We start from the raw sequence: 26,999 nt of genomic DNA on the forward strand, positions 1-26,999 counted from the left end.
AAAAGTGAAGCCATAACGCGGAATGTATGGATACAGTATGCACCAGAGAAAAATGCATATAGCCCTAGCAGAACTTTACAAAGGTACTGGGTTTGGAATCTGAAGGTACCACGAAAAGCCCGGAAGACTGGCAATGAGAGCAGGAGGAAGGGACTGGTGGCGGTTTCTGTCTATGAAACAACTGCACCAGTCTGCTCTCCCACATGTCCCTTTCTCATCCATATTTCTCTCTCCTGTACTCCTCACCTTCAGAGTACAGGCAACCTGGCATATACTGCCAAGGAGAATCATACCCATACAGCTCCGACAACACCCCCGCCCCCTCCACACAAACCACTTCTCTAAATAAATTGAAACAGTTGCATGAGCAGAAGTAGGACTGGAAGATTAAGATTATGTGCTAGGGTTCAAGCCTTGTCCATTCTGACATTTGGGAGTACCCCAGGATGATCCCAAATTGAAGCCTGAAGACCTGCCAACTTATGAAAGGTGCTGACAGGCCTGCTGAAAGTCACAGTGTGAACACTTCATACAGAACTGGAAAGAACACTCAAATCACCCATTAGATAAATCAACCCAGTCCCACATTACTGAATACAAATAGACAACCAAAGGTCGACAGCTACGTGAAAACTAACAGTACAAACGATAAAGCTCAAGACAAAAAAAAAAATACTGAAAGAAAAACTGACAATTCAGAAACTAGAAAAGATTATAAATAGCTTTAATTAGAATCATAAGATTGTAATAATACTTTATCCATTAAACAGGATAATGCTAAGAAAAAATAGAAAAAACATAAGTGTATAATTATATGATTACTAAAAAAAATCAAAAGAAAGATGAAACAGCAAAAAAATGACTAAAAATATGAAAGATGCAGGGAACTATATTCAATATCCTGTAATAAACCATAATGGAAAGAATATGAAAAATAATATATATATATAGCTGAATCACTTTGCTGTACACCAGAAACTAATACATTGTAAATCAACTATACTTCAATAAAAAAGAGAAAAATATGAAAGAAAAGACACTATCATTCAAGATGATTATGTCCAATTAATAGGAATTGTGGAGAACAGAGAAAATGGAGAGAACAAAGTTACTAGATAATGGAAAAATTTCCTAGCTGAAAGAGTTGCAAGTGTTTGTATTGTTGCCAAATCAAGAAAAAGCCATATTAGTAAATTTTTTAGATTTAAAGAAAAATAATAACCAACAACACTACAAACAGAAACAGTTCAAAGGAGTAACTTCTGGGAAGCAGTATTAGGTTGGTAGAATGAGGTTTGAATCATTTTTAATTATAAACCCTTCTGTTCTATTTGTTTTTTTTTAAGTGTATTAACTTCGAGAGGAAAATTAAAATAAATTTAAAAATGAATATATTAATCCAGTGGCACACTGAAGCTGGCTCACCCAGCCAAGGAGAGCCAATTATGAACTTCCCTCCCCAACTCTGCCTTCAGTGACATCAGATGGATACCTCAAAGTCAGCCATGATGGGAGAACTTCCATCATAGAAATCAGCAAATGTTGCCAATCGGGGCTTTATACTGGTGGGGAGGACTGGTTTACCAGCAGACCACTAATTATTCTGAAGTGGTCTTATAATGAAGAACAATATCCATGGTGGCTGCATTTATCATGTTAAAAAACCTATTAAGCATCCTAAGGTTTAGAATAGCAAATTTATTTCATTCCTACTACTCTAAAGTAGAGAATGGTTTTATTAATGTGTCAATAAAAAAAAATTAAATCCCACAGAGAAATGTTATCAGCCTGAACATCTAAAGATCAATTTAAATCTACTCCAAAATGTATCTTCATTATTAGAATTTCATACAATGTAACATGTTACATAAAGTTCTTGTCTACTAAGACAGGGAATTTTCCAAATATCTATCATTTCAAAATAATATTCATTTAGTTGCAAGAAAGGCTATGTGACTGATAACCAGCTTGCCCAGGCTGCAAAAATACAGGAATGAGGCCAGGTTTGCTGTTGCAGGGAAGCAGCAAGTGACTTTTGAATTTATGTATATGATTTTTAGTGGCATTTTTCTGTATTGAGAAACCAATTAAATGAAAAGATTATGCACGTAAGTGTAGAATGTATACAACTGAAAATATAATATCATATATACACCTATATATTAAAAAGTTAATGCTACTGTTGTAAAACCAAAACAGGTTTCCAACTCTAAAAATCAAATGATACTTAAAAATACTCTATAATTGTATTTGAAACATCAAATTTGACTCAATTTTTACCTTCTCTTCAAAGAGATGAGTTTTTCCAGGTATTAATATCTTAGGATATCCTATTTTACTCTAAATTTCCAGCATAACATTGGGGTTTCGACTTCTGCTGAAATTACCCACTGACTATGTAGAATATTCTTTGGTCATGGAGGAGATTAAGATGATGGTCAGCCCTTTGAAAATCTGGGTCTGTTAAGAATTAGAATCCCATATCGGTTGCATATACTGTTATATTTTGCAAGTCTAGAGTCTATCAGTATATATCACCTTGCTTGATACTAATATCATGACGCTTCACTTCATTTGTCTAAGCCTCTCACCCATATCTCTGAACTTATTTCAACAGAGCTTATGATGCACTTTGCTGCTTCTAGTTTGACTTTAACTTATGAGGGAATTTACTTGTGAAAATTCTGTATACTGCAAGAAATTTAAAAATGTATGTGCACCCTCACTTCCACAGTTTGTTGCATTTTTTCCTGTACTATTTCCCATATTTCCTAAGCTATTCTTAATAGTATTTTGGGGGGAGTTGTGGCTGATTTCTCATTTAATTAAAACTGGTGGCTTATTTTATGTCTGTATGGTTTTGTGTGTGTCATTTTAGTTTTTAGGACTGCTTTTAGTATAGAAAATGAAATAAAACATTCAGTCTTCCATATTTGAGCAGAATTTTTATATATATCAATATTTGCAATTTCAGGAAGAGAAATATTTTAGCAGAGAGACAAAAAAGGACAGAAATGTCACTGAAGTTCTTGATCAGAAGTTGCAGTTTCACTGACACATTAAATGTACATGCTTAACTCCTCAAACTTCAACCAGAATGATAGTAAGAAATAGACAAAAATGCCCCCAAGTCATAGACAAGAGCAATAGCAGTGGAGAGAAGATGAAATTTTGGAAAGTGCAAAGCATATGAATGCTAACTGATCTAACAGTCCAGAGAAGGCTGAAACCAAACAGCTTGCAGCAGTAACATGCACAAGAAGCAAGTCAGTTCTTTCTCCCAGATCCTGGAAATATGGTGACTATGAAGCATTGAGTAAAGCTGAAAATTGGTAGAGTCACTGAAACTTTCCATCAGCAACAGTTAAGACTCTCTCGACTCCCTGATGTCCCTCCCCAGCATATGCAACCTCCTTGGCAGAAGGTAAATGTTTACACTCTGAAGACATTGAACCATCGTGGACACGGCCTCAAGGATTCCAGGCACAGATGAGAGGAAGGGTGAGAATCTTCAGTCACCTTCCCCCTTCAGCCAAAGCAGGTCACTAGATGCTTCTCCAGAAGACACAAACCAGCATATAAAGAAAACACCTGTAGATACTAACCTTTTGAGTTTCCCCCATGATGAGGTCTTCTGGACAAGCCCCTACATATTCTCTAGCTATAAGGCACTGTAGTAAAACTTTAACATTCTGAGGAAAAGTCATTTTTGACCTAGGAATTTTCTCAAATAATCAAGTAAGAAGAATAAAGACATTTTTAGATTTTCAAATTCTCAAAACCTTCTTCCAGTTTGCCTTCTTTCTCATAAAGTCAATGTTGGAGGATGGCAGAATATGCCACCCTAAAATATTATATGCCTCTTTGGCATAAGGATTATTTTGAGTTGAGGGCACTTAAAAACAGCAAATGCAGGGAGAGGCTTTCTCTGAATTCCCCTTATCTGCCTAAAGAAGAATGTTACAAAAGGAACTCAACCGACATAAATCCCCTCCCCAGGAATTTCCTCAACAAGGGAAGATTGACTTGTCACAGGATAGGAGACTAGACAACAAAACCACACCCAGACAAACTTTCTCACAAACTACCATATCTCCCGTCTATTCTTCTAAGGGCCCATTCATCGCTCCTAAAAATCATTTATTCTCTCGCCTAAGTGGCCTACTCCCCCCACCTTTCCCCTATTACGACAATATCTAAGCTCTCGAATCTTACTGCATCTTAGGGTATTCGCTTTTTTTCCCAGTAATGTCTTGTGCACGCAATATCAAAAAATGAATAAATTTGTATAACTTTTCTCACGTTAATGTGCCTGTTTTCAGCTTATTTCATAGACCTAGCTATTGAACCTAGAGCGTTAAAGGAAAAAGTCTTTCCTCTCCACAACGTGCAGCACCAAAATGATGGGATAAATCAAGAGAGAATAAAATATGGTGTCCAGGAAATGGGATTCAATAAAGAGGGGCCAAGAAATCTTCTAGGAAATTGCCAAAAGGAGGCTCGAGACAGCAGCTGTGCAGCCAACCCAGAGAGCAAGTGGTCCAGACTAGAACAGGAGAACCGAGAGCTGCAGGGATGATGTCTGTCTCCAAGAGGAAAGAAGACTGTACAAAGAAGGAAATATTATCACAACTTGCTTCAGCTAAAAACAGAATTTCATCATAGGAGGTAAATACTGAATATTGAATTAGTGAAAAATTATGATATAATTATAAATTGGTAGGCTGGAGGGAAAGAAAATGTCTGAGTGGGTGGAGGAAGAGAGTGGCAATTTAAGCAAGGTAGCTCTTCTATATTAACAAATGAATAAACAGTTTAAAGTAGAAAAATCAATTTTAAATGGAGGTTATTTAAAAATGTGGAGGTAAATAACAGGGAAAAGGCAAAGCTGCTTGATTCTAGAGAATGAATATTTGAGGTGGGGAGGATTAGAACACAAAAATGCAATTTTATTATTTTTATAACTGGAGTATTCTTCATTTTAAAATATATATGTGGATGACCTGGTTAATTATAACATTTGTAACAAGTAAAAAAATTAAGATTATATATATCGATATATTTAAGAAAACACTTTAAAGCCCAAAGGTGGGAAAAAAGTGACGTAGAAAATCAGACATTTGGAAATTAGAACATAATAAGATGAATTGATAATTCGCAAATCTACCTTTAGGCAGTTTTTTTTAATGTTAATGGTCTATTAATAGGCACTAAATTAATAATAATTATTTGACTCTCTGTTTCTCCATAATTTTGAAAGCATATAAAATTATATGTATTTTTGTTGTCTGTTTGTTATAAGCGTTTTAGAATATATTCAAGCTCTATTTACAAACCTCTCTAAAATTTGAATCTGGAATTATAATTGTGGTAGACAGAAAGATGTGCCATCCAGATCCCCATTTCAAGCCATGTCCAGCACTGGGGGAGTGTTACCAGCTATCAGCTTCTTCAGTGTCGGCCTTAGCTGCAGAGGGCCACCTTGCCCAAGGTCATACCCTTCCAAGGCCAGCAACTGAGAGAGACAGAGGTTTAAGGCAAGACCATTTTAGTCCAGTGAGGGGCATAACCCCACTGGGTTGGCTGAGGCTTTGTCAGTTTTTCCCTGAGCCCAGTCCTTATCTCTCTCTTTCACAGCTATTGACAGGACCACCTCTAGGGATATGTGGCCAAGAGCAAATATTTTTTTGTGAGGCTCCTGTTTATATGTTGCATATATGTAGCCTATAAACATATATGTTTACATGTTAACAATATACCATATATTGTTTAAACGAAATATTTTATTTAAAATACACTGTCTCATGTCTCAGTATCCAGGCTTCATCTCTTCATGTTCAGATTCTGGAACTATCTTCTTGTTCTTTACTTTCAAATGTGCCACTCATGGCTAATTTCTTTTATCCAGTCATAGGAAAAAATATAGCTATACTATTATGACTTCACAATGCCATCCCTCTTCAGAGCTTGTTTATATTGAACAATATAGATATTCTTAGCTCTGCAGTTCTCTAATCTGTTTATTATTTGATGCCCATATTATTGCTCATGACAATACATCATCCATCGTGAATACTGGCTTCCAATGACAGTCTCAAGTGATACTGTGATGCTTCATTGACATTGACCACAAATGAAAGTCTTACACAGAGCATGCAGAAAAGCATGAACAATAATTTATTTTGTGGTCATGCTAACTTTACCACTTGGAATAGTGACACATAAATGTAAAGCAACACATTACACCATAGAATTAGCATAAATGTAAAACAATACATTTTCAAACATGACTACTGTTGAACTCATTAGGTCATAATCACTTCTACACACCACCACTAGCAGAGAAGACAGGCAGGGAGCCTATGACCATGCTACTCATGCAAGGAATGTTTGTCCTTTATCAGGCATGGCTTAAGGCTGACTCAGAAGCCTATAATATAACCACATGGATTAGACAAAAGAAAGGCCATCAACTGGAAGAGCCCATCGGCTCTGTGCAGCACAGTCTCAAAAGCCCTCAAAGGAGACAGGCCCCGCCATCCTGGAAGACTGCCTGAAAGTATGCTTCCAAGCCTGAGGAGGAGATGGATGACCATCCTTGGATGTTACAAACTAGGATTAGCACAGCAAATCAGAAGATGGACAGGAGAGAACACATTCATAGATGGACAAGAGCCTACACCCAGATCCCTAAATTTTCCAATGTCCAGATTGAGATGTCACCCCAAATCAGCATGTCAGGACCATTATGACAGCCCAATCCTATGGGCTGTCTATGGAAGAATTACCATATCAGTAAGCAAGAGCAATTTCCTGACCAGGCCACCTTCCTGGAACCAGGATCCTGATATTGGGGTCCTGAAAAACACCATAGGCACAAATTCAGGAGCTCCTCAGGGCATCTGGTTGAATCTACACTCAGGAGAGAGGATCAGAGAAGACCCCCAAAAAGGAGAAATGGGGATGCCAAGCATGTTGTCCAGCAGATGGCATTGTCAGCCCCAGACATTCTCAGATACCAAAGGAGGACTTAAAAATCTCAAGAAAGTCACTCCAAATGGTAGAACCCTCTGAGGCTCAGGGCAAGAGCAGGAGGCCAATTTGTCTGAGGATAAGGGTGAAACTGGCTGCTGATCCTTAATAAAGATACCAAAACTCCTTTTGAGTAACTGCTTCCAGACAACACTGCTTTGAGAATAATCTATCTGCGAAGTTATGTAGAATAATCAAAAGTTGTTTAAATTATTAATAAAAGCAAAATTTGTGTGGATTGCTTTGTTGTTGTAGTTTTGAAAAATTTTGTTTCCAAGGGAATTAAGGCAGTATCAGTCTCCTAGGGCTGCTCTAACAAAGTACCACTAAGTGGGTGGCTTAAAAGAGAAGAAACTTATTCTCTCACGGTGCTGGAGGCTGGAAGTCTAAAATCAAGGTGTGGGCAAGGCCAGTTCCTTCTGGAGGCTGTGAAGGAGAAACTGTCCTGTGACCGTCTCTTTTGACTCTCTCCTAACTTCTGGTGGTTGTTTGCAGTCCTTCTCATAACTTGGCTTGAGGCAGCATAACTCCAATCTCTGTCCTCATTGTCACATTGTGTTCTCCCTGTATGACTCTGTGTGTGTGTGTGTGTGTGTGTGTGTGTGTGTGTGTGTGTGTGTATCTCTTCTCTTCTTATAAGGACACTAGTCACATTGGATTTGGCCCATCCTAATCCAGAATGACTTCAATTTGATTACAATTGCAAAGATTTTATTTCCAAATATGACCACATTCATAGGTACCAGAAATTAGGACTTTAACATATCTTTTGGGGGGACACAATTCAACCTGAAACAAACATTATTCTATAAAAACATGTTTGCTCTGATTTCATTTTCTTATATAGATTTTACAGGAGAGTTGAATACAAAGACATTCTATGGAGGTGAAGAGAGATTGTTTCTAGGAGTAAATGTTAAAATTCTGAGACATAGTTTTAATTATAGCTCAAGGACAAAATGTTAAGTCAATAAGAAACTGTAAGAGGATGAGTTGGCATAAAATTACAAGCTTTATATTCAACATTCCAGGAATGTTCCTAATGTAAAAAGTGATAGTAGATTAGAATGCACTAAATAAATTCAGAAACATGAAAATCAATTATGTTGAAACTTTTTCTATTTTTCCCATTTAATGAAAAAGCAACCATTTTATTTTCTTGAAAAAAATTCTCCCCACCTAATATAAACATTGCTCAATGCTTATACTCAAAGGTCAACTCGAAGGGAGATTTTCTCACATCCCACACTACCTCAGTTTGCTTTAAGTGGCCCCCCTAATGTGATTATTACATTGTATTTTTAAGTATGTCACCCAACTAGACTTTGAGTTCTTTGAGGACAGGGACTTCCTTATTTCTGTAATTCCACCATCTTTAATAATGCCTGACACATATTAATAGCTAAGTAGATATTCTAGAATCAATTAATAAATGAGTGTATAAATCCATGATTGAAAGACCTATGAGTAATGATAAATCAACCGTTAACCCAGGGGCATTCCTCAGAAAGTAAAAAATGTATATCATTTTCTTTAAAAGTAAAAAAGCTTTAATGTCAGTTCATATTTCAAGGAAAACAATGAAATATTACAAAAGATCTTGGGCTTCATTTTGTTATCAAGCCTTAGTAAAATGTATGGGCACCTATTAAAGAAAAAACTGATTGGGCCTTAGTGATGAATTGATTATTTTTATTATACCATTACTTAAATACACAAAAAACTAGGTATAACTTTTCACAGCTGATGTGAATTTCAGAGTATAATTTCATGTGAGCAAGGAATGTATCTTCTTTATCTTTCTCTGTCTTAACTGAGTTTCTCTGAGCATAATTTCTTAGGTTGTCCCATTTTATAACAGCACTGGAGATAAGACCATAAGAACCTAAATATCTTCTGGCATCACTAAAATAATTCATTAATAGTTCACAGAAGTCTCAATAAAAACTTTTGGTTCCTGTTCTGTGGCCTATTTTGGTTCAGTAGCTCTCTTTCTGCTACTTCTGTTCCATTATCGGGAACATAGGAATCATTGGGCAATTCCTACTCCATGCTGAAGGGCTGAAGCTGTGATGTTGTCTGTCTAGACACACCATGCAGCAGTTTCTTTTCTGGAATCTTGTCACATCCCTAGGGCTATACTTAGGAAATGGGGCACAGACCTCTTGTGTTCTTGGACCACGCAAAATTAGTTGGAGGTAAGGGAAAGGGAGTAGGCCCTGCTCTTAACACATTATGCTTCTCCATTGTGATTTAACTATTCCAGGAACCTTTTCTGCTCACCTAAGTGCCAAAGTTCTCCTAACTTCTCTTTTTCCTCTTTCTCTAATTTTCTGTCATATTTTCTCCCACTGGGCAGAAGTACAGCACCAAACTACTCCAACTGTGATAATGGCAACAGGAAAAAGGGACTGCCATGGTAAAAAAAATCAGTTAATATTTCAATAATTTCTTTGATTCACATATTATGCTTGTGTTAGGCAGAGCAGATGCACAAGCATGGATGGCTCAGGAAGCACTCCGTATGAGAGCAAGGGGACAGGAAGCTACTGAGGGAAGCAGGGGTTGGAAGTAGGGGTCAAAGTACAGAGGAATTTAGTTTTCATCTTTCCATAACAGGGAGTTGTCAATATGATAGTAAAATATAAATGCTACATGGTAGGTTTTCCTGTTTTGAAAGAATTTAGTGATTTTGGAGGATGAATTGGAAGTAGGAGAAATCAGTAGGAGGCTACTGAGTCCAGGTAAGAAATCAGGAAGACCTAACTTAACTTTTACAATGATTCAAATAACATGGATATCTACAAATACAAACTACTTATTTACTGGTTAGATATTTATTTAGTTCATTTCATGATTATATACAAGTTATGTTTTGTAGAAAATAAGTCATCTTAGATATTTACTTCGAATAAAAAATCAATTTACTTCTAACTGATAAAATTTGAATATGATTATTAAGAGCCTTTAAAGACCCTTGATGCTGATAATAAGGGAACTATTATAATTTATCACATTAACACAGCTTTAGAACAGCATCTGTGATTAACCTAGAAAAATGTGTAGATTACTTATATTATCAAAATGATTACATCCATCATAGTAAAATAACTTAATGGGATTCCATTTTAGGAATGCATAATAATTAATTATCTGGGTTATTAGCACAATTAGCATAGACTTGTATCTGTATTACCATAAATAATTTCAATTTTATAAATTATATTTCACTTTAGATCTATGAGAACTGAGAAAGTTAAAAATTAAAAATAATGACATTATGCTAAATTTTGATAGAACTAACTTTTTTAGTGAAGTAAACTGTAATTAAAATATTTTTATATTATTTAGCCTAAACCTTCATTGAGAATAAAATATTCATTTAGGAAAGTCAACTGCATGGAGGGCAGCATTACAAGTGAATACCATGGGCGCATTTCCTCAGCAGCCATGCACTCCTCAATAAACCACAATGTGAGAAATAATCTCTTGGTTTCTTTTGGACTGCTTATACTGAATTTACTATGGACCATCTAATTTCCCTATCAGCCTCTTTAAAATCCTCATATTATTGAACTCTTTGCAAAAGATCGGCCACTCCATCTTTTCAAATCTCTCTTCTATCTTGGGTTTTGCAATACCATTCTGCCCTGGCTCTCTATCATACTCACAGTCAACCTGCCTGGCTTCATTCACTACTTCTACCTTCCTTTATAGAATCCTGATTCTGGTCCAGGTACTGAACTCTCCTCCATATAGCAATATGCTTTGTGACCAAAGCTATAAGGGAAAACTCAACAGTCCATGGTTGGAAGAGAGGATTTCTTTTTCTTTCCTATTGTGTATGCATTTGCTGCTGCAATCATTTCATAAACATTAAGGGGATCAGCCTAATTATAAAACAGAAAGATGATGTGACAGAGATTCTATGTGCTTACTAACCTCAGCATATGTTGCCCAGTCTCCACTGCAGCTAATTCAATACCATATGACTAAGTTCTGGAGATGTGTAATACTCCCAGGGCTGGCCATGAAACCCTCACAGGGATATTTCACTCTTTTTTAACTCTTCTCAGAACCTCAAAGGTCATGTGTTAAAGATGGCTGAGTTACAAAAGTAAATCCTAACTCGCTGAGATTTCCTGAGTCAACGTTTGGAAAAAAGATGCCCAGGAAAGCTATCCAAATAGGAAAATCTCCATTGTCCAGGTTTTAATGAGAAAAAAAATTTTATTGTATAAGTCCATGAAGATCAAAATTGCCTAAGGACATGTATAAGAATGGATTGGAGGCAGAGTTATAAAAGAGATATCTGGAGAGCTAGCTTGGAGGTCCCTTTCTCAAAGTACTACATCCAGAGTAGAGAATGACTCAGCCACATTTACCATACTACATGTTTGGAGTAGAATCAGTACATTTATATACCAGCTTATCCAAAAGTTTAGTTTGTTTTTTGTTTAAATTACGCTCTACCCCCTTTATATGCATTTCTGCCTATTATTGACTTTTCAATGCCATTGAAAATTTGTTTCATCATTGCAATAACAGATTTTTTTCTTTTTTTGCCACACCATGCAGCTTGTGGGACCTTAGTTCCCCAACCAGGGATTGAACCCAGGCCCACAGCAGTGAAAGCTCAGGGTCCTAACCACTTGACCATCAGGGAATTCCCGCAATAACAGAGTTTAACTCTGATTTTTATATATTAAAAGCTATTTTAGCTAATCAAGCTAAAATATAATCTGTACTTCTCTGTAACAAAAATGTAATAGTATTTTATTTCATTTTTCTCCTAAACGTGAAAGGAAAATTACACATCTATAATGTTTTATTGGGCTTCACAAATAAAACAAAACTTAGAATCAAAGTATTGTGAGTACAAATATTTTAATAAAAAATAAAAGTTTGGAAAAAGTATACTATATTTTTATATTTATAGATTAGTTCCTCTATTTTATATAGCCCTAATCTATTACTTTATGTCTATCAAAGATGAGACTAGAATGAACATGAGACCCTAAAGGAAACACAACATTGTACTTTTGAAAGGTAAGAAGTATCTCCAGAATAATTTAAGCTTGATGGTAGAAAAATTTTAATTTAAAATACAGTACTAGGAAAGTATTACTATGTCAAGGATAAGAAACCCCAGGGAAAAATGAATCATGATATAAAGGCCCTTTCTAAGCAGCAACAATCCATTTCGATGTGCTTTGGGTTTAAAGAAAAATTTTAAAATAAAAGAAATAATAATTATACAGTAGAAGAACCTTACATTTGTTTCCTTGAATCAAATTTTGCTTTTAGAACTAGTTTACTTCAAAACACTACAACCAAAAATGCAGGATTATAGTTTAAGAAGACACTAAGTGATTTATTTAAATATATTTATTTTCTGAATCTGGAAACAATGGTATTTTCTCTGAAATTGGCCTTCAAATCATGTTAGCTTTTGATTGATATTTCAAAAGTAGTGGCATTTGAAATTCATTCCTGCTCGAAAATCCAGGTCCCTACCTGAGCTGTCCATCCTGGTTTAGTTGACATAAAAAGCTAATAACATCATATGAAATTGTTCTCTCCAGTCAGTCTGAATATAAGTCAATGTGTAAATATCTGAATACCAAATAAGATATCTTTGCATGAAAGAGACAAATTATTAAAAATAAGTTGAGCTTTGAGGTTTAAACTATGAAGAAAAGAAACACAGTGCTATGAAGGGAATAATGTGGATTATTCCCTAGTGGATCAGAGAAGTTCTTTCTGTATGAAACATACCTGAGAATTATGTATGGATTAACTGAGCTCATTGTATTCAATTTTTCATTTCCAATTCACTAATTAACTAAGGCCAATTTCGTTTTGCCACTATGTCCATGAAAAAGTGACTCTGTAATATTTAAGGTGACTTGTAATATTGCAGGTATATTTTTAGACCAAATCAACTTGACCTTGCAGTGGCATTCAGGATTGTTGACCGTGTCTCCCATTTAGTTTTCCATGACATATTGCTTTCTGAATTCAGTGGTCCTATCTGCCTATCCTTTTACTTTCTTCTTTCACATCCTTTTGACTTACTCACTAAATGAGTAATTCAAGCTCCATTTTAAGGTCTTCTACTCTTTTCCCTCTTTCCCTCAAACATTTCCTCCATCCTGATTACTTACTGTCATATATATATGAAGATGAATCACATCTTTAATCTTCAGTCTATTCTCACCTCTGAACTCCAGATCCATATTAGTTTGATGTCTCACAGGCACATACAACTCACAGGCTCACAGGTATCACATTGACCACCTCCACCCAAACTTTGTCCTCTGTGCAATGCACCACCAACAACCCATTTTGAGGTTTTACAGAGGACAATATAACAAAGAGCATGTACCATTTCTAAGAATAAGGGTATAGTTATATCATCAACATCTAAAATATGCTTGTTATTCTATCCATTATACACTCAAATTCCACTGAACATCTTTTAAGTTATAACCAAATAGAAAACTATAAACCATTAAAGGGCTATATATACTAAAACTGCTCATCTCTTTTTCTTCTCTGTTTTTGACCTTAATTCTTATAATTGCACTAAAGATTTCAGGCAAAGGTTTAATAAGTCATAGTGAATTCCTTGGAGATATTTATGAACCATGTTTATGATGTGGTAAATATTTTGGTCTCCTCCACCTAGAAATATTTATAGAAAATATCAACAGTCAGTCAAAGGCTGTGGGAATTCTAATTATTACTTTCATTTATCATTTAAATTACTGGAGAAAAGCACACAATGTGATGGATACTGTTTCTATTTAGTAAGCTTAAAGTGTAAATCGTTTATTTTTCCTGAAGATCTTGCTCCAGTCAAATGAGTAATCTACTTCTCTATCTAAAACTGTCATTTCTTACAATGCGTTACTGTTACTTTTTTAAAAAAATGAAGGAGTAAAGAATGATCAGATCTGAAAAAAGACTTAGTTCTAGAATCACAGAGGTTAGAGCCTAAGCAGATGGCAACAGAGATTCAGGTGGCACAGCAAGTCATATTGACCACAAATTACCAGTTTTCAGTCAAACAGCATCAGAATTCAAAGGTGAAGCTCAAGGTGTACAATACTTACAGGTCCAGGTTAGTAATTGAAGAATGGCTTAACTCTATTTTTGTATGTAAAAGGGGCCCTGTCTCAGGTCACTACATTGGTGAGAGGAGGCCCGGTCAGAGGAAGAGGATAGAGACAGCAGATGGGCAGAACATCTACTGAGTATATATCATGTTCCAGGAATAATGCCATGTACTATTATGTAGACCATTTCATTGAATCCTTACAGCTTGGGAAGTATTTTCTTTTTCTTGATCTGTCCAGGTCATAGACCAATGTCCTGAGTACATTTGACAAGTGTTGCCAAATAAATGGCTGCATGCATGATTACCTGTGGCAATTTTCTTTTTACTACACAATGCTAAATATTACAAGAGGACCTTCAAAACTAGTAACAGAGAAAACACCCAGAGACACTAGTTGGAACCCATGGGAATATACTACAACTTAGGGAACAAGGGACTGGTTAGCACTGATTACCATGAAACCTAGCAGAGATGGGAAACTGCATCATGTAGTTGAGACTTGTTCAGCATCCATTCCTTTTAACAACAACCAGACTTTTTATTTTTTTTGGAGCCGCCCACCCTTTATTATCAGCTATGTGGATTGATACCATCCCCATCTTAAGTACTGATTTTTTTATACCAGGATAGTGGCCATTCTCCTCGTCACAATATTCAACCATGGGACGGCACTTAATCCAACCAGTCAATGAGACACAGGGTAGTACTTGCCTAAACTTGCAGGAAAGAGAACTTCCATTCTCTTTCTTTAAGAGCTATGGAAGGAGACCCTTCCCTAGATGGCGTTGTGAAAGAATATGAAGTCTAGAACCACTTCAGCCATTTTGCTCCACTGAAAGGAGAACCTGGAGTCTGAAGATAATGCTAATACAAAAGGCAGAATAAACAAAAAACAGTGAAATCAGGTACTTATGATATTTTTAAACACCGAATTAAGCTTGACCTGAAGCCACTCCTACTTCTGATCTTCTCAGTTTATTGATCCAATAACTCCCTTTCATCTTTTAACCAACTTATGTTGTATTTTTCAGTCACTTTCAACATAAAGTATCCCAACTTGTACTGGTGGCAGATGGGATCTCAGCATGGCTCAGCTGATAAGTAGTCTCCAAAATGGCCATCAGGAGAGTTATTTAATGAGTCCCAGTGCAGAAACTGACAGGGTGACATCAAGTGATACCTACGTTATAAGTGGATAATATAATTTTAAAAGTTGGCTATATGCATAGCACAGGGAGATCAGCTCGGCACTTTGTGTCCACCTAGAGGGGTGGGATAGGGAGGGTGGGAGGGAGATGCAAGAGGGAGAAGATATGGGGATATATGTATATGTATAGCTGATTCACTTTGCTATAAAGCAGAAACTAACACACCATTGTAAAGCAATTATACTCCAGTAAAGACGTTAAAAAAATAATAAAAATAATAAAAATATGAAAGTTGGCTCTAGAAGTATGACTGCACACAAAATATTCACTCAATCCATGCATTCATTCCTTCAACACACACCAGGCACCTCCTGTATGTCAGGGGCTGTTCATGATCGACACGGTCTGTTTTCTCAAGAGTTCTTGCTGAGGGTTTGGGAGACATAAACATATGAATATATCATCTTTGGGATTTAATAGGACCTGTTCTATATGCCCCTTTATTATATTATGCATCTAGTACCAAGAAGGCAGAAAGGAGGTTTGATTTATAGGTGAGGGTTTCTTTAGGTTTCTTGATATTTACAAATAGAAAAAGGTGGGAAATACATTCCAGTCAAAGGAACATGCTAAGACATGAACATCTGAAAAGACTTCACCGAGTCTAGAGCATAGTGGTATAGAGGCTAGCGGTACAGTAAGAGATAGAAACATAGGCTGGAGCTAGATTGGGAAGAGCCAAGTGTGTCTTGAGGGCTTAAAATATAATTAAAAATTTTAAAGCAGAAATAAGATATCAGATCACTTTAGAAAGATTACTATAATGGCAGTAAAGAGGATAAATTAAAGTTGAAGGAACAACTGGAGGTAGAGAGACCAGTAGGAGGCTGTTGGGGGAGCCTAAGTGACAGTTGATGGACTGTGAGAAATGAATAGTGCACAACTCATTTTGGATACAAAATACACAGACTTAAGTTACTGATTAAATGTGATAGTAAGTGGTCAGGAAGACCTAAGATTCACAGATCATCTTAGGTAACTATATGGATGATAATGAATGACACAAACCAAAATGGGAGAAAGAAGAAGGTGAAGGTGGAGGGGAGGGGATGGTAGAAGAGGGAATTGGCTTTGAGAACTACTAAGTTTGATGTGCTCACAAGACACGCAAGTTGAAGTGTCCTATTTTATGAGGTACTCTGAGTTACTAGCGATTGCCTTGGGATGATGTCAGTAATTTTAAATTAAGGTTGGATTCAAAGTACAAATATTATTCCATATGTTGGATGTATACGTCTAATAAAAAGTTGTATTATTTCCCTTAGATTATAAAACACTATTGATAGTGGCCACATAAAAAACTGCCAAAATTAGTTTAAGATTTAAACCTACTGGCACAAGCACTGATATTTACAGCTTATTCACCATATAACTATGAACAGCAAGAAAAACATAAATTATGGGATACCATTTCATGTGCATCAATTTAGTACGGATTAAAGACAAGGTCTTGGCAAGTTTAGGTGAGACACCCCAAGGAATGACAAAAATTGCTGAAACCACTGATTACTTGTACTTCATCAAATCTTGTCATCTCTTTTAAACTGAATTGTTAGTATATGTGTGAATATGATATAGTTTGAAACACTAAATAAATTGTTAAAAAGAAAAATATTGATACTTGTCCTAAACCATCTTGCCTGACATTCTGTATTACAAAGATTAACCTTTGCTTTTAACTTCCGTTTCCTTTTCTATTACACAGTAGATAATAGGAAATACTAGTAAGCAGCTAAGCAAGAAAGAGTGAGAGATTCCATATTTATTGGAAAATTATTATTGCATTATCATTCCATGAAATTTGACTTTCCTCATCATAATAATATACTCCAGAAAAAGTTTTATGTAAAAACTGAAGGACTAGTTGTTTGTTTGTTTTTTTTCCAAAAAGTGAAGCTATGTCCTAAGGGAGACTAGCATAATTTCATTTTTACCAACCTTAGTTAATAAGTGGGATTTTTATGCATTGTTGGTGCTACATATAATTGCTATATATAATTATAATATGTCCAACAATACCTTCTTGTAGGTCACTGTGGTTATTATTATGGATCTGGATAATTAAAACAGAATGAAAAACTGTTATAGCCCCAGAAGGGTAACTGTCGGTATCTCTGTGAGTCTATGCAGCACTGGAACTGAAAATGCTTTGTGCATCATCTGTGACCAATGAAAAGACCTTTCCATAATTTTAGCTGTAAGTTGATCCACAAAACAAATCAGGGCACCTTCTGGAAGATGACAGCTGCTCAACAAATCCAAAGTGCCTAAACAAACTTAGTTTAAAGCTGAAGACAGATACGTGCAAAGGCACTAAAGACAATCTGAAATAAATTGAAAATCTAATCTCCTAATTAAATGATGTATTTATTTATGGAACACACCTAAAAAGATAAATGGGTCATAAAAATATATGTTTACATTTACTGTAAATTCATGTACCTTTTCCTTCTTAAAAGTTTAGGCCATAAATATTATCATTATTTAATGGAAGCTAACTGAATACCTTAGTACTTCGGCAGTAAATTACAAAACCAGCACAATATATCTTCATATTATAGAAAATGTTTTAAAGTATTCTGTCCACTACTTGTAAGAAATGATTACAAATATTTTTATTTGAATATAATTATTATCCTTCTAAGGAGAATTTTTTGATGCTTCAAGAAACTATAAGTTATTTTCCTTTGATAATTCAAAGTTTAAATATACACTTTGCTCTAATATATTGCTTGTCTGTTTGGGGATAAAAACAGCATAAAAATTACACTATGACTTAAGCTTATTATAAATATACATTGTAAAATGCCAGTTATATGTATAGTTATAAAAAGGATTTAATATTTAATTTGGAAACTCACATTTTAGAATATAATCGTGGTTTTTATAAACATATATAATTTATAGCCAGAACAAGATGAGAAATATTGACCCATGCTAAAAAATTACATTTCTATAACACCCATTTTTTTTGCTTTAAAAGGTACTTAGTCACTTTTTCCATTTCTGGTGACTGCTTCCATGGAAGTGCATGGAATAGTACTGACATGAACCTAACTACTTGCCAGGGAGCACACATAGCTATGAACTGTGTTCACAGGAGAATCTAAGGGTCCCATCCACATCTAAGTCCACTTGGAAGTTTACTAGGCCTCCCAAACTTAACATGCCAAACCCCACATTCCAAACCTGGCTCTCCCTTAGCCTTGAAATTAACGGCCACTCTGTCTTCACTGGCTCTGACCATAAACCTTGAAGTCAACCCTAATTGCCCTCTCTCTCACCCGACATCCTGCCAACCCAAAAATCCTGCTCACTCTCTCATCAAAAAAATTCTTACCACTTAGCCTCTATAACACTATCATCCGAGGCCAGGAAATCTTTACAGTTCTCTTGAATTATTGAAATAGCTCCTAACTAGTCTGCCAGCTTCTACCCTTAACCCCCATTGACGGTCTAATTTCCATACAGTAGTCAGAGCATCTAGCTGTTATATAAGCCAAATTGCATAATTCTTCTCAAAATCCTCTAATAACTTTCCAACATTCTCAGAATAAAATTCACAATCCTCTTTACTATGATCTATAAGGCCCTAAGTCACACTCTCTCTGGTCCCCAAATACCTAACTTAGTTTTCTCCTCCTCTTCTGCAAGCTCACTTACTCTGTTTATACTGGACTCCTTGTTGGAACATTTTGGACATGTTCCCACCTCAAGAGCTTTGCATTCGTTGTTCTCTCACCTCTAACCATCTTCCTTATTCTCTGCATGTATCACTTCCTCACCCACTTCAGGTTTTCATTATGCATTACCTTCTCAGAACAGCCCTGGCCTCTGTGTTTAACCTCAAGCTACCCTCTATTCCATTTCCCTCTGTCTGCTTTGTGTTTCTCTATAGTACTACGGTCATCAAACATACTATAGCATATACGTGTTCACTACTGGTTTATTACTTGTTCCCTGTAACATATGTAAGCTTCCTGGGAACAGATTTCTATGTATTTAATTAATTGTCCAGAATAGTGTCTGATAAATGCTCAATACATTTTTGTAGAATGAATGTGAAAGTACCTTCAGTCTGTTTTTTTTAAAATTCCACTCATCTTATAGAGCCTAACTCATCCATTTTCACAAAAATATAGTGCATTAGTCAGGGCAATTAAAGCAGTACCTCACACAAAGCATGATGAAAGTTGGAGAACTCTCCAAGCACACATGACTCAGAGATCCACGTGCCTTCTAGCACACAGTTTGTCACTTTCAAAGTCCTCTGATTCCAGCTATGAGGATGAAGTCAGAGACAGCAGAGAATCCCAATGGGAGTCTTAAGGGTTAACACACTTCAGAAGAATGGGAGATAAGATCTTCCAGTGGGCCCAGGGAGGAGGAAACTGAATTGGTGAGAATCTAGCTAGTCTCTAGCCACCCATAAACTAGAAAAATACTAAGATTTCATGTACTTTTTCATTTTTATAAAGTACTTTAAAATTTACGCTGCATGCCTACTAAAAACCATGGTGGAAATTAAGTAGGATGATAGGACTGACAGTGACTGGAGGAATGAGGAGTAAAACATTAGTCACATATTTCAGGAACTGCCTCTCCAAGGAGGTGATATTTGAACTGAGATTTTAGAGATAAGAATGAGCCAGGTGTGCACAAACTGGAGCAGTAACAACACAAGTAGAGGGAAGAGCTAGTGTAAAGACCTGGGGGCAGAGAGAAGTGAGGCATGTTTGCAGAATAGTGAGAAGACGGGGTAGCTGAGAGTCCTGGGCAAGGAAGCAGGGGAGAGCATGTGGTCAACACAATGGGAGGAGGGCAGGAGTCCCAACTTGCAGAGCCTTGTAGGCCTCAGTAAGAAGTTTGGATCTTACTTTAAAACAAGGGGAAGACATTATTGTACCAAAAGCAGCGAATCTTATCTGATTTACATTTTTAAAAGATCAGTTTGGCTATTGTGAAGTAAGTGAATTACTGTAGGGTAAGGTGGGGTGAATTAGTAGGCTTTTGCAATAGCAAGAGAGATGGCCATGGTAATATAGATAGATAGAGAGAAGTGGGAAAATGCAAATATGTTCTGGAGGAAAAGCCTATCAGACTTACTCTTAGATTTAATGGTGGGAATTGCAGGGTGAGAGAATGAGTAGTTACAACTACTCCTAGGCTTTTACCTTTAGTAAATTCATACAAGTTTACGTTTTGCTTTTGCAAAAATGGGGAAGATCAGGAGACCCATTTTTCTGAGGGAAAACAAGAGTTCTTCCTGAGCATGATAACTCGGAGAAGCCTATTCGATATTCAAACTCAAGAGAGATGGCAATGGTAGAGATATTCCCAAGGTGATTACCTATCACTATATGGAGAGTGTTTAAAGTCTGAGCTTGGAAGAGGCCACCTGAGAAGGTGCAGACAGTGAAAAAATGAAGCTCTGAGGCTGAGCCTGGGGCAATCTATCAACTGGAAGTCTAGCAGAAGCGAAGCAGCCTGCTGAGAAGGCACTGAGTAGGACAGCCTGGGACTCAGCAGGAAGACCAGGACCATGCAAATAATGGGAGTCAGGAGAGTAAATGCAGAGGTGGTGGTTGTATTGACTGCAGCTGAGAGGAGAGGAAAATGAGAATGGAGAAGTGGCCACTGGCGGTGGACACCGAAGCAGGGAATGACTGACAAGAGTTACTTCCAGAGCAGAGGAAAGGAAGGGAGCTCCACTGGAGGGGAGAATGGAAGCGCAAGTGGAAGCTGTTAGCTCAGTCAGCAGTACTGTCAACTTTTTTACTGAAAGTGAGCAGAGCAGCTTCTGGGAAAACAGCATAGGTTTGGTGGGAGGTTGTAGGTTCAAGAAAAAGTCTTTTTTTTAAACTAATAGGAGATACTGGAGTATATTTTCTAGGCTGATGGGAACCATCCTGTGAAAGTAGGAGAAAGACATCTATCTCAGAACTTAAAAACTCTGTTAACTAATCTGATTTAAAATCCTTCTGGTTCTTCAACCTATGAAACTGCACTCTATAAAAATGCAAATTAGTAAGACATTAAAATTCTTTTAATTATCTGGAATTTAATATGCATTTATTTTATTATGACCTTGTTGGAAAAACATACTAAAATACATTTTAGTAAATCTGTGTTTTCCAGGGAAAGAACGCACAATTAAATTCTGCACTTAAACATAATCTAATTAATTATTTTAATATTTAAGTTTAAAGCAATTATCCTACGTCAAGCTTGTCAGGGGAAAAATGTATCTTGACCAAACTCATAGGTTATATAGTTGTACGTTACTGACATACCTGTATGCTTGATTGTAAAAATAGAAACTATTTCCTTGGGCTTTTTCTATAAAATACCTTGTGGTTCATTCACTGTTTTATGGTCTGCTTTTGAGTTAACCAGACCTGATACAAAATTTTTCTCTGTGTTTCTCAAGGTCTCTGAGCCTCATCTGTGTGCGTGTGTGTGTATGTAAGAGAGAGAGAAAAAAAGAAAAAAAATATATATATATAGAGAGAGAGAGAGAGCTGGGGGAAAAACAGCTGAATCTTGGCATTGAAAGATGCTTTGTAAAACAGTTTATTGTTATTATTGATATTCTTTCATGATCATTGCCATTACTATCATTGTTATTTTGATGAAGTTAAGGAACCTATATACCATAGAGGAAGAACTTTATTTCCACTGATGATAATTGAAAAACAAAATAAATAAATAAATTCACAGTTACTTATAAAACAAAAAACATTTTTTATTCTTTAAAGAAACATAATTGAGTCAATAGACATTATACTATTAAAGACCTATAAAGTACCAAACCTCTGTGTGTGTATATGGGGTGGTGGGAGCGGGGTGATTCAGTTTTAAATTAAGAACAGAGAATATGAAATTATCTGAGAAACACTAGAAATTTACAGTTGAATTTTATATTATGGCTAGTTAAGGATTGGTGGTATAGAATGAGAGTACAGAGAAAGTAGTAGAATAAAATAGGTGGGAGAGAGAAAAACAAACCTGTGACCAAGAAGAAATGGTGGTATAACGAAGCAGAAACTGAGACAAATTGGGAAAGAAGAAACAGGCCAAAAAAAGGCCCAGGTAAATGAGTTGGCCCGAAGTCACAGCTTAATTTTCCTTTGAGGTATGTTACACTAGAAGATTAGTGATTAGTTTTCTACTCACAATTCTTTTTTTTGCTGTTTTTTTACTGCCTAACTCATAATGCTAGAATCTTCTCTCCTCATGGGCTAACTAGTGAAGATTATGACAGAGAAATTATTCCCTGGGTTGCAGTAGTAGTTATCAGGGCAGCTGTCTTTCCAAAGTCTGCAAATAAATTAATCTGGAATCCAGACTTTGTTTCTGACTAAGAGTCAAATGTTTCCCTCTTTCTCTTCTCCACATTTTCATTTAGTAAATGCTTTTCCCTTAACCTCCACTTAATCGTTGGTCAACATTTCCCATTCTCTCTGTAAAACACTCTGGCTGTGCTAGCAGTGCCCTGACTGCTCAGAGCTTCCAGACCATGCCCCAGCAGACCAGCACAAGCCACTCCCACCAGCTAAGGTCCACTATCACAAAGAGTCAGAGGAGTTTGTTACTAAACCTCATAAGCCAGTTGCATTTGCTACTATAATGTAATTAAAAACTAATCAAGGTGATGAAATATAAGTGTGATAAGAAGAATTGCTATCAATGAAAATTAAATTAATGCCATGGAAATGTGAGGAGATCATCTTCTGAGCGTCTGAAGTTCTTGTTTCAGATTAAGAAAATCATAAAATTGAAATTGTTAGTGATACATTATTGGTATAGCTTATGCAAGAAATATGATGTAGAATTCCAATCAACAGTCACTTAAGGAAAGAAAAAGCCATGGCCTTACATCAAAAGACTGGCATGTGAATGCAAATGAACTGTTTTAAGTTGAAATAGAATACTTAAGGTATGAATGTATCATTATTATGGTTCCTTTTACTAACAGATCTTTTCAATTCATTAACCTACTGGTTTTGGTCACGGCAGAGTCTTGCTACATGAAAATAATCAAACAAATAGGTCTTAGAAAGTGAATATACATACAGTCATCAAGAGCAAGGTAAACTTTGCAAAATAAAACAAAACAAAACAAGAAAAACCTCACCACAGTTAAGTGTAGGTTATTAGAGTTGGTTAACATCCTCTTTTGAGACATTTTTCCTCATTAAGTATAAGATGAGCAATTACATAATGTTTGCTATACATCTTTGTACAAATTTCTTAAAAATCAATAATATAAACTTGGGATTATATGAACAAATACAAGAAAACAATATTACTTACCTAAACCATAATCAAAATGATGTATCCATGATTATTTACAAAAGCTGACCACTTAGTAAAATTTTAAAGTACCATAGAAATCTACTGTAGAATGTATATTTACTGATTCTCCACAGAAATATTTTTCTCAAATACTCGGAATAGGAGTAGTATAAATTTTATAAGATTTAAAATGTTTCCTATGAATGTAAATTGCAGATTCATAAAACTTATTAGCAAGTAATAAGTTTTGCTTTTAAACTGATGTGATTATGGTTCACAAAACTATGGTCCTCAAAACAAAACAAAATAATGTGTTAATGTGGAAAAAAACATACACTGATAAAATTTTAAGTAAAATAATCAAATGAAATGCATAGCTGCTGAGATCCTATTTTTAAAACAAATCCTACAAGCCTCTCTAAAAACAATCTGTGCTTTATTTTAAGCCAGAACTGCAACCTCTACATTAAAAATGCACAGTAGTGCATTTAGGCTGTACTGCCACCAAGTGCCTAAACCAGTTAGTTTTGAGACTCTTGCAACAGCTTTAAGAGGATTCTTTCAGTGCTATAAGTAGCAATTTCAGAAACAGGCTAAGAGCAAAACACTTTGACCATAAACAGCTATAAGAGCATCAAAATTTAGACATGACAATAAAATCTCAAAGGTATTAATAAAACATCAAGAATCTTACCAGCTCACTGGAAGTTCGTGAAGTCTAAATATGTTATTCAGCTTGTAGTCAAATTTTGCTGGACAAATATTTTCTTTGCATAAACACAGGTTTGGATTTGGTTGCACATCAGAGGGAAACACTGAATCCTAGAGAAAAAAATATAGCAAGAGTTCTGTGTAAAATAGACAACTCATTGCAAACACTGATACAGTTTTATTTAATATTATATTAGAATATAAATGCTACTATTATAATCCATCAGGATTTACCTTAAATCCCTTATTCCTGATTTTAGTTTTGAGAAAATATGTAAAAAACATAAAATTTTAAATAAGGCATATATCTACTTGCATAAACCTAAACTGCATACTACATGGTAAAAATTACTTGAAAAAAATCCCCTTATTGAATTACAATGAAGCACAATATAGCATTGTCTTATATTATTGGTCTATTGTCCTTTTGCAATGTTTCCATCCCCAACAGTAACATCAACAAAATCTGTGATTATTTTTATACTCCTTTTGTTCTCTCTAAGTGGGGAACTAAACACATTTTAATTGGATAACAAAATAACATTTATTAATTGATAATTACGGTTTTCTTTAAATCTGAGGACATAGGGCTAAATTAAAGGTACTTACTAAAGATAAAAAATTTCTGTCATAATCATTTTAAATCTCACATACATTAGAATCGACATCTTCCATGTGTTGCTCATTTCCCTCCCCACCCAGCAAACTTTAACGAGAGATAAAAGATCATTTTCAGCCCATGAGAAAGTGGTCTCTCCTCAGTGGAAAGAAGACATGCTATGAATAGCACTTAATTAACACTTAATGATGGATGGATTAATGGTTCAATTCTACACAAAAAGGAAGTAATCAATCCGCTTACTCTTAACACTTTAAAACTGCCTTTAAAAGAGGGAGACATACTATTCATTTGCACACTCATTCATTTATTCAAAAAATATTTATGAGTGCTACTTTATCCCAAACATTATTCTAGGCATAGGGAATCCACCAATGAGCAAAGCAGATAAAAAGATTTGCCCTGGGCTTCCCTGGTGGTGCAGTGGTTGAGAGTCCTCCTGCCGATGCAGGGGATGCAGGTTCGTGCCCCGGTCCGGGAAGATCACACATGCCGCGGAGCGGCTGGGCCCGTGAGCCATGGCCACTGAGCCTGCGCGTCCGGAGCCTGTGCTCCGCAATGGGAGAGGCCACAACAGTGAGAGGCCCGCGTACCGCAAAAAAAAAGATTTGCCTTTGTGGAGGTTACATTGCAACAGATTCTTTATTATATCCTCAGAGTTGGAAAATGATAAAGCCAATTTTCATAAATGAAGTATTTTTCTGATCAAGAAAGTAATATACATCCTTATAGAAATTTTATGCATTTTATAATACTACAAAGAAAAAAATTAAAATTATTCTTACCACTCCAGTATAATTACTATTATCACTCTGGTTTAAGAATTTGTCTGCCTCTCTTTCTCAATTTTTACAAAACTGGAACCATGCTCTATTATCCACCCTCCATTTTTCATTTAACATTGTATTACTGCATTTTCACAGTATTTAGTCTATTTTGAAAGAATGATAAATGTCATATTTTACTTAACATCAGCTATATTTGTCTGCCTCATGATTATCGATGCTGTGAACAAGGTTTTCTGTCTATAAATATGCACTCTACTGATTATATCCTTAAAACACAATTTAGAAGTATAAATAAATAATAATCCAAATAAAATTAACATTTAACAGAAAACATGATACCTCTTCATGGATTGCTCTTTAGAATTGTTACATGAATTCACACCCCTGCCAGTTATATAGTGATATATACAATGTACCACATCTTTGCTATGGGCACATTCACACATGCACATATTTCCTTCTCTTACGAATATTTACTATTGAGTGTCTATTTCAGGGCAGGCACTGGTTTCAGCTGTTACAATATATCACTGACCAAAGTAGACCTTGTGGAACTTGCATTCTAGCATGAGGACGCCATAAACAATAAAATAATAAATATGTAATTACATGATAAAAAGTCTGAAAAAACTGTTGCTAATTCATATATAAAACTATTTCATTGGTGTTTTGCCAATGAATTGATTAGATTAACTATTTTTGTATTTCTTTTTGTACTTCATTTTCTCTCAACTGTATATTTATGCCTTTTGCCCCTTTTCCTATCGTTGTGATGGTACCTCATTTTAATAATATTGCTTGGGCTGGAAATGGAGGTAGGATAAATTATTATGTTGGAAAACATAGCAAGGTGGAGCAGGATCCATTCTGAGTATAATTTTTTGACTACATGGAAATATCTAGAACCATGAACTTATTATCTACAGCAACTTGTATAACCACAGTTAAACCGATCATTATATAAAACTAATACAAGGCATTTAATAAACCTAATCAACTACAACCTGTTTGATATATAGGGAAATATAATAATAACTGAACAACTATTTTAAAAGAAGATTTACAAGAGAAGTAAAGGTCTAGTAACAGCAATCCTATCTAAATATAGATGCACTTGCAGAGGCAAAACGTTAAGACCCTTTATAACCCAGCCTGTATACTGAAACATTCCAGGAGACAATAGCCAATAAATTGGCAGGCACGATCAGAAAGGTAAATAC

At 35.7% G+C, this 26,999-nt stretch overlaps 1 protein-coding gene across 1 annotated transcript in view; it reads right to left on the minus strand.

The window, feature by feature from the left end:
• Positions 1-26,999, minus strand: part of SPAG16 (sperm associated antigen 16) — an 875,915-nt gene that overhangs the window by 707,704 nt on the left and 141,212 nt on the right. The window contains exon 10 of the mRNA XM_029225940.1: positions 24,356-24,483. Coding sequence (XP_029081773.1) covers positions 24,356-24,483 — 128 coding nt within the window. The remainder of the gene's footprint in view (positions 1-24,355; positions 24,484-26,999) is intronic.

The sequence above is a fragment of the Monodon monoceros genome, unplaced genomic scaffold (genome assembly GCF_005190385.1).
Source record: "Monodon monoceros isolate NGI ecotype Baffin Bay Population unplaced genomic scaffold, NGI_Narwhal_1 Super_Scaffold_16, whole genome shotgun sequence".
Lineage (NCBI taxonomy): Eukaryota > Metazoa > Chordata > Mammalia > Artiodactyla > Monodontidae > Monodon > Monodon monoceros.